This window comes from Pelodiscus sinensis, chromosome 7 (genome assembly GCF_052426305.1).
Source record: "Pelodiscus sinensis isolate ZL-2025 chromosome 7, ASM5242630v1, whole genome shotgun sequence".
Lineage (NCBI taxonomy): Eukaryota > Metazoa > Chordata > Testudines > Trionychidae > Pelodiscus > Pelodiscus sinensis.
The window spans coordinates 48,709,242-48,721,716 of NC_143058.1; the positions used below are offsets into that span (position 1 = coordinate 48,709,242).

At 45.5% G+C, this 12,475-nt stretch overlaps 1 protein-coding gene across 1 annotated transcript in view; it reads right to left on the bottom strand.

Annotated features, from left to right (window-relative positions):
- Positions 1 to 12,475, bottom strand: part of CCDC141 (coiled-coil domain containing 141) — a 164,080-nt gene that overhangs the window by 32,076 nt on the left and 119,529 nt on the right. The window contains 3 exon segments of the mRNA XM_089779783.1: positions 635 to 747; positions 3,535 to 3,718; positions 11,747 to 11,941. Of these exon segments, the coding sequence (XP_089635909.1) occupies positions 635 to 747; positions 3,535 to 3,718; positions 11,747 to 11,941 (492 nt within the window).

A 12,475-nucleotide genomic window follows, 5' to 3' on the forward strand; every position in this document is an offset into this window, starting at 1 on the left:
AAACTCAGCTCACAATAGGAACTAATTTCATTCTTCACCATGGGGTTGCTATTGCAATTTCATAATTCCTGTTTACTTAATATATTGTAACTAAATGGTTATGTCTAAATAAGTATGTTTATCAGACTGTTAGGTTAGAACATACTGTTATTCTGCTTTAACATTTATTTTATGATCTGTTTTCTAAATTGTAATTTCTCCCTTTAACACAATTTGACAGCCATTTTTGGTGGAGGATGGAGAGAAGCCAAGACTGGCTGTTTGACATTCCCATAAATAAGGCACCCAAATCTCATGACATGAAAGGAAGGGGAAACAGGAGAAAAAGTACTTGAACTGTGAATTTCCTCCTCAAAAGGGTGCTTAGGGGCTCTAATTGAAGTCAGAAGGCGAGTTTGAAAGGCCAGGAGGATGGTAGTTATTAGACACAGCATTATGTTTATGCTGTAATGGAAGAATAACTGGTAAAAAAAAAAGAGCCCATTTTGCTGTAAAAATCTGTTTCATTAAGAAGTATAGTCTCCCACAAATTGTCTCTCTAGTTTCTTAACACAAAATACTTATAAAAAAACCTGGCATCACATACGCTATTTTAAAATTGTCACTATATGTTCTCCAAATAAAATGAAATTACCACAATCTGTTCTTCAAGTTCTCTTAAAGAGCTGCACAATTCATCAATAGACTCAAGAACTTCCTTGTGTCTTGCTATTGTTCTCTGGATATATTTCTTTCCTTCTTCAGAACCTGTAGATAGAAAAACAGCACAACAATGAAAACAATACAATATTATGTAGACAAATAACTGCATTTTTCTGCAGGCTCAGTTTTATTGCATTAGTTTCACAATATAGGATGAAGTACCTCCTAACTTAAAGCTTTATGGTTATGGTCCTTTACAATCTGATCCTTTTGGGTCAGTTCTTCCCTGACTAACACAATATCACTGACCAACTGACAAATAAATTGAAAGGGAAAATGGACCTTATGGGTGCGTCTAGACTGGCAAGATTTTGTGAAAAAGCGTCCGCTTTTGCACAAAAACTTGCCTGCTGTCTACACTGGCCACTTGAATTTGCACAAGAGCACTGACATTCTAATGAAAGAATTCAGTGCCTCTTGCCAAATACTTTGACATTCCCGCTCAGGGATAAGCCCTCTTGTGCAAGAATACTTGCACAAGAGGGCCAGTGTAGACAGGCACCTTAATTTTTTGCGCAAGAAAGCCCGATGGCTAAAATCGCCATCGGCGCTTTCTTGCACAAAAGCGCATCTATACTGGGCATGGATGCTTTTGCGCAAAAGCATCCGTGCCAATCTAGACGCTCTTTTACGGAAATACTTTTAATGGAAAAACTTTTCCATTAAAAGTATTTCTGCAAAATAATGCCAGTCTAGACACAGCCGTCATGTTTCTCTAGGACTAGCACCTCTAAGTCAGCTAAGGAAGACTTAAAAGCAGTTTTTCAGTCAAAAATTACACTGACCTCCTTCTCAAGGGGGAACAAACAGTTAAGATTTCCAATATAAGGCTAATTGGTGTCAAGAAGAGACTGTTCCCCTATTCTATTCTACAATAGTTAGGCTTAAAATGGTGGGCATGGTACATGGACAATGGCTGCTAGTCCCCTCCACACTTAGCTTTCAACACTGAAACAATTGTAAGTTTGGGTTGTATCTAAGTGTATATTAAAATGTAATCTCACTACAGTAAACTTCTGATAATCCGGCACCTTTAGGACCCAGGGGGTGCCAGATAATCAGATATGCCGGACTATTGGAAGGGGGGGCTATGAGGGGTCTGGGATGGGGTGGGGGGATGCCACTCCAGACCCCTCATAGCCCACCCTTCCGATAGTCCAGCTCTGCCCCAGGCGTCCCTGATTCAGCCGCTGCTGGTCAGTTTCAGCAGCGGCTGAACCAGGGACGCCTGCAGCAGAGCAGCTGGGGTGCTGCCAGGTTGGTCCCGCAGCGCTGCTCCTCGGCGCTACTGGACCAACCCGGCAGCACCCCAGCTGCTCTGCCCCAGGTGTCCCCAAGTCAGCCGCTGCTGATACTGATCAGTGGCTGACTCCGGGAAGCCAGAGGCAGAGCTGCTCTGCCCCGGGCTTCCTGGAGTCAGCCCCTGATCAGTCTCAGCAGCAGCAGAATCGGGACGCCTGGGACAGAGCAGCTGGGGCAATGCCGGGTTGGTCCTCGCAGCGCTGCACCTTGGCGCTGCGGGGACCAACCCGGCAGCACCCCAGCTGCTCTGTCCCAGGTGTACCCAAGTCAGCTGCTGCTGAAATTGATCAGGGGCTGATTCCAGGAAGCCGGGGCAGAGCAGCTCTGCCTTGGGTTTCTTGGAGTCAGCCGCTGATCAGTATCAGCAGCGGCTGAATCAGGGACAGCTGGGGTGCTGCCGGGTTGGTTCCACAGCCCCGAGGGGCAGCGCTATGGGACCAACCTGGCAGCACTCCAGCTGCTCTGCCCCCGGATTCCCAGATTCAGCCGCTGAATCGGGGAAGCTAGGGGCAGAGCAGCTCCAATGGCCCGGCTGCCCGGAGCACTTCCGGGTTCCTGATGGTGCCAGACCATCAGGAGTGCCGGACCATCAGATGCTGGACCATCGGAGTTTTACTGTATTTGGCTTATCAGTTTTCACTAAGCAGCCAGAACTAGAGATGCTATGTCACCCCCACTGAGAAAAAAGGTATGAGCTCTTCTACTCCTAACAGCAACTCACAGTCTACATGGCACATGATTAGGTGACTTAATAAAGCCAATAGATGACATAATCATACTTATTTCTCCACCCATAAATTTGCCCCACTGTTTATTTTAATGGGTTTGGGGCTTATGCCCTGGGCTGTTCTTTTCTTGAAGCTGGCCAGTTGTGCAGTTAGGTTCCCCAGTCTTCTAAGAGCTACTACTCTAAGGATATTTTCTGACAAATTGGGCCATAAGTTAATAAAACTGAATTTTTAAGGAACTCAGGGCCTAATTTTAAAGGACCTCCTGATAACATGCCCTCCACACATGCACATGCATTCATTTGCATAAACTGGCATGTATACACAATTCGTAGAGTGAAAAATGTGGCCCTCGGTTACGTGACTATTGAAAATGGTTTTGAATCTCTTGAGCTTCCATGGACCTTTCATGGGCACTTAATAAACTTTTATCAATTATGCAAATAATTAAGCACAGGTAGTTATGGTATATTCTACGTAGCCCACAGTAAGCCAGATTTTCAGAGGGGTTTCCAGAGTTCCCTCTAGTTAGATCCTGTTAGATAAAGTAACTAGCACTAGTTCACCCAGAAAGTCACTGGGAGAGACAATAAAATAAATTAGATCACCAGAACTGTGCTTAAACTTTTGTGCTTCTGACTCCCTGGACTGTGCTTAAATCACTAGAGCACCATCTTCTCCTCTGTCAATGTAACACATAAATGTTATTTAGAAATTAAATAATCCCTTGTCTTCTGTCTCAAACTGTTCAATTTGCATTTGGTCAACAGCACATCACTAGGCAACTTAAGGGAGTCCTCACCATATAAGTGTTTAGCGAGGTCAGTAATCTGCTGAATTCTTTCCTCTTGTTGAGGCACTGTAGGCTTGATAAACTTATTGAACTGCCTGTAGAGGATTGCCACTGCTTCCTTTGTTTTACACTCTGCAGAATACTTCCCGACTCTAAAAACTGTAGCACTTGCGTCTTCATACCAAAATTGACACTGGCATGTATCAGGGAGGGAAAAACCAAGGCATTTAAGAAATGGATACAGTAACATTTTATAAAAGTGAAACAAGAGCTTTTGTGCAGTAGGTTTGTCCTATTGTTGTGTGTCTTTGAATAATAGCAATGAAGTTTCGAAGTGATACAATGTTCAGAGAATGTGTGGTGACATCATAACCTGACAAACTAGAACTTATGTGCAATATTATTCTTACAACTCAGAATTGATTAATTTTCTGTTAAATTGCACTGGATTCCATACAAACATACTCCCTTTAGAAGCAAAATTATATTCTTTTTTTAGTTGCTACCTTTCCAAATGCAATTTGGGCTGTGAATCAAGTCTGTGCATCCGTAGAGATTCTGCAGGACAAATCAAATCCTCAATTACAACTGTTATAACTCCATGAACTACAACTATGACTTCAGTTACACCTGTGAAACCCAGTATCTTCTATGAGATTGCATAGATGTAACTCATTGAAAATTCCAACTTGATTCAATGCTGGCTGAAATCATTAAGGGTCTTTCTCTTGACCTCGGTGAGCTGTAGAACATCCTCACTGAACAATTAAGAGGGATAACACACAACGTACAATAGAATCTGGTGCTCTCCCAGTCTTAGCTGTGTTGGCTCTGCAATGCTAGCAGGTGTAAAATTCACCTTTTTTTGTCATTTTAGATCAGAACTGATGATTCTGTATTTGCAAGACACAAATCTGAGATGGTGCTAGTTTTACAGCTCAGTAAAACAGAAAAATTACAAGAGAATTTTTGAGAATAAAATCATTCTTTAAAGTTTAGCATGTAAAATCCCAGCTCTTTCTAGAAGGTGAGATATTAAACAAATATAATTGCACAATTGTTGCCAAATTGTTCACCTCCTCAGGGATGAATTAGATCTAGGGAGTATTTATTGACAATGGGGGAAACTGTTTTATCTAAGAATTATTATTTTGATCTGTCATAAAGGAAAATTACCAGTCATGGATTTAGATTACAGTAAAGAACCAGAAGAGCTTTATTGCTAAAAATAAATGACAATGATGATAGGAATGTGGTTCACTCACAGCACAAGAACCTATACAGTGTGACAAGAGAGTAAAATGCTACTAGACATTGGTCTTTAAAAAACTTTCAGCACTACATTAGGGAGTCTGTTTTAGCTATATTAGGGTATGTCTACACTACAAAGTTAATTCGAACCAACAGACGTTAGTTCGAATTAACTTTGATAGGCACTACACTTAATTCGAACTAGCGGAGCGCTTAGTTCGAACTAGGTAAACCTCATTTTACGAGGACTAACGCCTAGTTCGAACTTACTAGTTCGAACTAAGGGCTGTGTAGCCATTTAGTTCGAACTAGTGGGAGGCTAGCCCTTCCCAGGTTCCCCTGGTGGCCTCTCTGGGCACAACCAGGAAAACTCCTCTCCTCTCCCCCAGTCCCGGGCCCTTAAAGGGGTAGACTGTGGCCAGACGGCACTTTGCAGAAACAGCCCTGCCAGCAGTCTCTGTCCCTGACCCAGTGGCTGCAGGATGAGCCAGGAGCCAGTGGCAGTGACGTGTCCCCCGCCCAGTCCCCCAGCACCCAGCCAGGGGCCGTAGACGGCGCGCGCCCTCCTGGACTAGTGCGGAGGTCATGGACCTCATTGAGTTTTGGGGGCAGGCCCCCAATCTCCATAATCTCCGCACTAGGAGGAGGAACGCGGCTGTCTATGGCCGCATAGCAGCCGCTATGGCCCGAAAGGGACACAGGCGCACCCAGGAGCAGGTGCACCTGAAAGTCAAGCAGCTGCATCAGGCGTACGCCAGGGCCACCAGGGGTGGCGCCACAGCAGGGGTGGCGCCACAGCAGGGGTGGCGCCACAGCAGGGGTGGCGCCACAGCAGGGGTGGCGCCACAGCAGGGGTGGCGCCACAGCAGGGGCTGCCACCTGCCCCTACTTCCCTGCCCTCAACCGACTCTTGGGGGGCGGGGTGGTCCGTGCCAGCCCGGGGGACAGCGAGCCGGGACCAGAGGGCCCTGACCCGGGCACACCGGACGGGCCACCGCAGGATGTCCCAGCACAGGAGTCGGCAGGGTCGTCCAGGGAGACCGTACCGGGTAAGTAGTTTGAATTGAGTAGTTCGGGGGAGGGGGGCGGAGGCAGGAGGGAGACCAGAGACCACGCGCGTGGGCCATGCCTTCCACGGATCACGCAGACGCCTGTGCACGTGCAAGCACATGCCATGCCACCCTTGGGCAGGTGGCTCCAGCTGCGTGACACCCAGGGGTCATGGCCCAATAGGCACATGCTTGTGCGAAGAGACCTGACACGCTCCCGGCCCAGCAGGATGCTTTCCCTGCGGGACCCAGCAGGATGCTTTCCCTTCACATGTCCCCTCTACACAGAGGCAGGGGACATCTGTCTCTTCCCCCACGCTGCCCCGGCCACACTATACATGGCACAGGGACATGGGTGCAGTCTTGGGGCAGCTCCCAGTCCCGGGGAGAGCCAGACATCCTGACCATGGCCTCTGTACAAGCACAGCGGCTCTGACGGTGCAGGACACGGTCACCCTCACGTAGCGGGGTGGGGGAGAGGGCTGGGCATCATCCTCTGCGTCCCCAGGGAGAACTGACCACTTCTCTTTTTTCTCTACAGCTGCACCAGCTGCTCGTGCAGGGCGCACCACCCCGCCCGGGACATGCTCCCACACCCGCGGCCTGCTCCGGACTGCCAGCACGGAGCAGGAGTACCAGGACCAGCACCTGGTGGCCCTGCGAGCCCTGCACCGCACACTGGAGGCCTGGATGCGGGCAGACCTCCAGCTCCACCAGGAGCAGCTGGCTGAGGTCCGAGGGTTGAGCACAAACCTGCAGGTCCTGCTGCAGAGCATGGTGCCCCGTGCCAGTCCTGCTCCTGCTGCCCCCCCAACTGCTGTCCCTCCTCCCACTCCTGCCCCCCTCCCACCTCTTCCTCCTCAACCCCCACACCCTCTTCCTCAATGTCCACATCCTCCACCTCAACCTCCGCACCCTCCACCCCATGCCCCGGGGATGCCGAGGCCCCCTCCCTCGCCGTGCTGGGAGGCGGTTGGCCCGGCGAGACCCCCACCCCTGATCCCTGAGTTTCCCCACCCCCTCCTTTCCCTTGCTTCCCCCTTCCAGCTCCCTCCTCCCAGTTTTCCCCCTCCCCTCTCCCACCCTCTCTCTTCCCCTCTCCCACCTCCTTTTCCCAGTCTCCCCGAGTTTTGTGGAATAAAGAGAGTTTCTATTTTTGAACACACGTGTCCTTTATTTTGTACATCAGGAAGGGGGGCTAGGGAGGGGTAAGTGGAAAGAGGTGATGGAGGAATGGGGTACGAGCCCCCGATGGGGAGGACTGGGGTGGCTCTGCGGGCTCCTCGGGGTGGAAGCTCTCCTGCAGCCCCCCAACTGACCCCCCTCCCCGCGGATGGCAACCTGCGGCAAGTGCAGCCGGACTGATGGCCGAGTGCTGTGATGTGCCGAGTGTGGGCACTCAGGGCAATCCAAGCCAGGACTGCTTTGCAAGCGGGGAACCCCTGAGAACTGTCTGTCCGGGGTGGGGGTCGGGTCCCTTTAAGCACAGCCCTCGGCTAGCCTGAGACAGCAGCTCCACGCTCTAAGTCCTCATCTGATGCCCTGCCGGCACTGCTTCCGGCCAGCCTTAACCTCAGTTCAGGGTCCATTCAGTGTGGCCATGCTAGTTCAAATTAGCAAAACGCTAATTTGAACTAGTTTTTAAGTCTAGATGCGCTAATTCGAATTAGCTTAGTTCGAATTAACTAATTCGAACTAAGTTAGTTCGAATTAGTGCTGTAGTGTAGACAGACCCTTAGGGTGCAATTTTAGAATTCCCCGGAGGGGAAGTAAATGAAATGCTCTTGTGGATCTGGAATTCTGGGGATGGAGTTGAGAAGATGAAATCATATATTTAGCTGATTTACAAATTTACAAGTATTCTGTATTAAACACTACAGATTTGATTTTTTAAACAAGATTTCATTTTGCAGCTTTACAAACCACACAGAGTTCACAGTGACAGTCAGGCAAAGATCATAAAAAAAAATGGTCCTGTAGCACCTTACAGACTAACAAAAAAATATAGATAGTATCATGAGCTTTTGTTGGAAGGTAGGTGGAAATGTAGACTGGACAAGGCTAAGGTTGATGGTGGGGTGGAATCCCACACAACAGATCCACTTCTTTGACACATTATATTACAATTAAATGATGGCCACATTTCCACCCACCTTCTACCGGAAACCTACCTATCGTTATATTTACCTACATGCCTCTAGCTTCCATCCTGGACACATTACCTGATCAATTGTTTACAGAAAGGCCCTAAGAAAAAACCTGATTTGCTCCAATCCCACATACAGAGACAAACACCTACGGGATCTCTATCAGACATCCTTAAAACTTAAATACACACCCAGAGAAGCAAACAAACAAACAAAAAACAGATTGACAGAGTCAGACGAGTACCCAGGCATCAACTGCTTCAAGATAGGCCCAACAAACAGAACAACAGAACACCACTAGTCATCATGTACAGCCCCCAATTTAAACCCCTCCAGTACATTATTAACAATCTACAGCTATCCTGGAAAACAGTCCCTCACTCTCTCAGATCTGGGGAGACAGGCCAATTTTCGCCTACAGACAAACCCCTAATCTGAAACAAACTCTTTCCAGCAACCACGCATCACAACTCAAACACACTCAGGAACCTTCCCCTGCAATAAACTCCATTGCCAACTCTGTCCACACATGTATACAAGCGACATTATCACAGGACCTAACCAGATAAGCTACCATATCAGAGGCTCATAAAACTGCACATCCTCTAATGTGAACTATGCCATCAAGTGCCAGCAATGTCCCTCTGCTATGTATACTGACCAAATTGGACAGTCTCTATAACAAAGGATTAATGGACACAAATCAGTTATTTGTAATGGTAACACACAGAAACCTGTTGGGGAACATTTTAACTTGCCTGGACACTCACTAATGGATATAAAAGTTAAAAAACAACAAATAGTGCTGCAGCACCTGAGAGACTAACAAAAAATGTAGATGGTATCATGAGCTTTCATAGGTACAACATGCTTCTCTGACAGGATAATTTCAGGAACCAATTAGAGAAAGAAACTGCTGAACTGGCCTTCATATACAAATTTAACACCAGCCAAGGACTGAACTAAGATATCTCTTGGATGGGTCTTTATATTCAACACCCAAATGATATCAGAAGCTAAGTATCAGACACTTAAAAGTGCACTAATCTATTAGCCTCATTTAGTATGGACATTTTAATTGACAGGTTTTTTTCTCCTCCTCCTCCCCTCTTTTTGTGCTTTGTATTTGACCCTCTGTGCCTCTTGCTCCATATCTGTCATCTGAAGAAGTGGGTTGTGCCCTCAAAACCTCATGACATCATCTATATTTTTGTTAGTCTCTAAGGTGCTGCAGCACTATTTGTTGTTTTTTACCTTTTATATCCATTAGTGAGTGTCCAGGCAAGTTAAAATGTTCTCCAAGTGGTTCCGGGTGGCCTTAAATGCTAGTTAGCATCCAATCTATAGGGATAGCTAAGCGCTATTTCGATGCACTTTTAGGCTGTGTCTACATTGGCAAGATTTTGCGCAAAATCTTGCCGCCTGTCTACACTGGCCGCAAGTATTTGTGCAAGAACACTGACGTTGTAATGTACAAAATACTCTGATGCTCCCGCTCAGGGATAAGCCCTCTTCTGCAAGTATTCTTGTGCAAGAGGCCAGTGTAGACAGGCAACGTTAATTTCTTGCGCAAGAAAGCCCGATGGCTAAAATGGCCATCTGAACTTTCTTGAGCAAGAGAGCATCTACACTGGGCACTGATGCTTTTGCGCAAAAGCACATGCCAGTGTAGACACTCTCTTGCGCAAATACTTTTAACGGAAAAACTTTCAGTTTGGGCAAAATCATGCCAGTGTAGACGCAGCCTTAGTATACAGACACGCTATTTCAAAATAAGCTATTTCAGAAAATAAATTCCGATATAGCTTATTTAGAAATAAGTGTGCAGCGTAAACATACCCTAAGATGCTACAGGATCACTCGTTTTTAAAGCTTTTTTTAAAGTTACCGATTAACACAGCTACCCCTCTGAGACTTTTAAGCAAAGATCATGTCATGATTTGGGGTAATTGCAGTACTTTTTGTGGTGCACTGGAAAACATTGTGGAAAACGTACTCAAATGTACATTCCAGAATAGGCTGAATTACTGTGGTTATCACTTATTGATGGAAACCTTGTTCTTACATGAAACAGGGAGTGGACAAATAATGTTAATGAAACTAAGGTATTTAGGCAGTCCTGACAATTTACTGTTTCCCATCAGGATAAGACATGGCAATTTACTAAGTGAAAGGTGCAATACTACTTGAAGTCACTGGATAGTGCTACTGGAGATGGTCTACGCCTTCTCTACACTAAAAGGAAGATTAGGGCTGCTGCAATCAATCTTCCAGAGTTTGATTTAGCAAGTCTAATTAAGACTTGCTAAATCAAACTCAGAAGACACCCCCTCCCCGGTGTCTGGTAATCCTGATCTTGCAAGGAATAAGGGAAGCCAAATGCTCCCATCGGCCTTCCGCTATAGGGATACCTTTAAACTCATCGTAAGGTAAGCTGACTCCAGCTACATATTCTACATAGCTGTTGTTGCGAGCTTTAAGCGGAACTGTTGGGTCTAGTGTAGACCTGGCTTCAATGTTTAGCAGTTAGAATTTGGGGAAATTCTGATTTTTCAAGTGTGGTGCAGTTCTCTTTAGATGCTAAATAGATTGCCAGTAAAGTCCATTTTGCTTTCTCTGACTAAATTATTTTTCTTAGATTGCAGTTGCTGCTTACAGGTTATCCACATGAAAACAAACAAACACACTAATGGCCAAACTAAATCAAGCCAGGGCCCAAGGCACAACCAACAGGAATTCTGCAATGGCCCCTCCTCCATGCCTGGGCCCTGTATAGGAGTCATGGCCCCTCTTCTTCTTGGGTTGCCAGCAGGTTTCAGAATTAAGACAAATGAGGCAGTCCAAAGCTCTTGGAGCTAATGTTTCAGGCTCTCTGCAAACTTAGACTGGCATCAGTTACAAACAGGTCACAATTTATAGTTTTTCTTTGCATCCATTATGCCTAGAAGCAGTTTTTTTTTTTTTATGAAAGTTGAGATTCTGATTTTGTGACTCCAGAAGCTGGTTCAAGGAATGGCAAAGCAGAGGCCAGGCAAGGCTCTCTGGTTCCCTACACAATACTTATGTGTACTGCCCTCCTACCACTCAAATTTGGCCTGACTGACCCTCTGTCATGACAGATGGGTGGCCAAATAAAAATTGAGCAAATGGAATGATGACTTGGCTGGCACATGCGGTTATAGCTGCTCAGAAATCTGCTGACTGTGCATCTGCCTACGTTGCCAATAGCTAGAGCAGCTTCTGGGCCTATGACTTTAATTCTGTCCTGATTATGTGGCATCAGTGTATTGAGAAAGAGACAAGTACGTAATAGCAGTATTACTAACTTGAGTACCACTTTTTATTGTCTGCCCGATCAGGATATAGTGAGATCTGTGTCTAAGAGACCCAATCAGAACAGTGCTATATCTCCAATTACCTCGAGATGATGGCGAACAGTATCACAAAGCATTCATCTTACTTTTTGTAGCTGTAATGTTCAAAGAGCTCAGTATAGGGTGTATGGAGGAACTGAAGCTGTAAATCCAGTTTGTTGGTTGGAACAGTAGCCACAGAAAAACTGTGTTGCATCCCTGCAGTGGAAGGGGGGTTATTTAAATGCACCCCCATAAAAAAATCTCCAAGATGTCTTCAAAAAGGCAGTACAGGGAATTATGGGTCCAAGAGGATTAATGGCACAAAGTCTAATTATAGAAGTATGCATTTTCCCCCCTTGCAGGCCCCATACTCACCCCTTATCAGAGCTACAGAGTGGATTTCAAGTTTTATTAATACCTCTTCCATCATCTGCTGCAGATGCTCAATCAGATCCAAATTTTGCTTGTAATCCTCCACAACTCTGCCAAATTCACTCAGCTGTTTCTGTAACTCGTTGACTGACTCCAAGAGGACACCAGCTTTACCATCAGGATGATTTATTACACAGCCAGTAACTTTCTTCTCTAAATTATCTATCTTCTTTCTCAGAATCTATTTTGAAAGGTGCACTCTTGTTAACAATTATGACAGAAAGGTCGATAGATGTTTTTAAAAACTGAACAGTAGGGGAAAATTTGCAAACCTCGCTTCATAGCCTGTTATCTAAAAACGACAGCTAAGAACACTATACATTTGGAAAAGCAAAGACAGAAGACTGTACCCTTAAATGGGCACAGACAATTCCTACTGCATTCAATGGGAAATGCACGCATCTCTCTAAAGGTCAATTGAGTTAAACATTTCCAACTTTTTAACTTTAAAAGTAGATGATCTTTCTAGCCATAAAAGGGTCTTATTATTCACTCTTGAATAGAATGACCTAGATGGTATCTGGAAAAAGAACAAAGGAGGAATTTTAGCTTCTAATTCTAACTAAACACAAGTTAATTATATTAAAATAAATTCTGTTCACTTCTACAGTATTAATTTCCAACATACTGGTCAAGAATATGTTGGTAACATCAGAGGAAGTCTGGAGTGATTCCCCTGATTTGAAGAATTAGTAGTACACTAGAATAAATGATG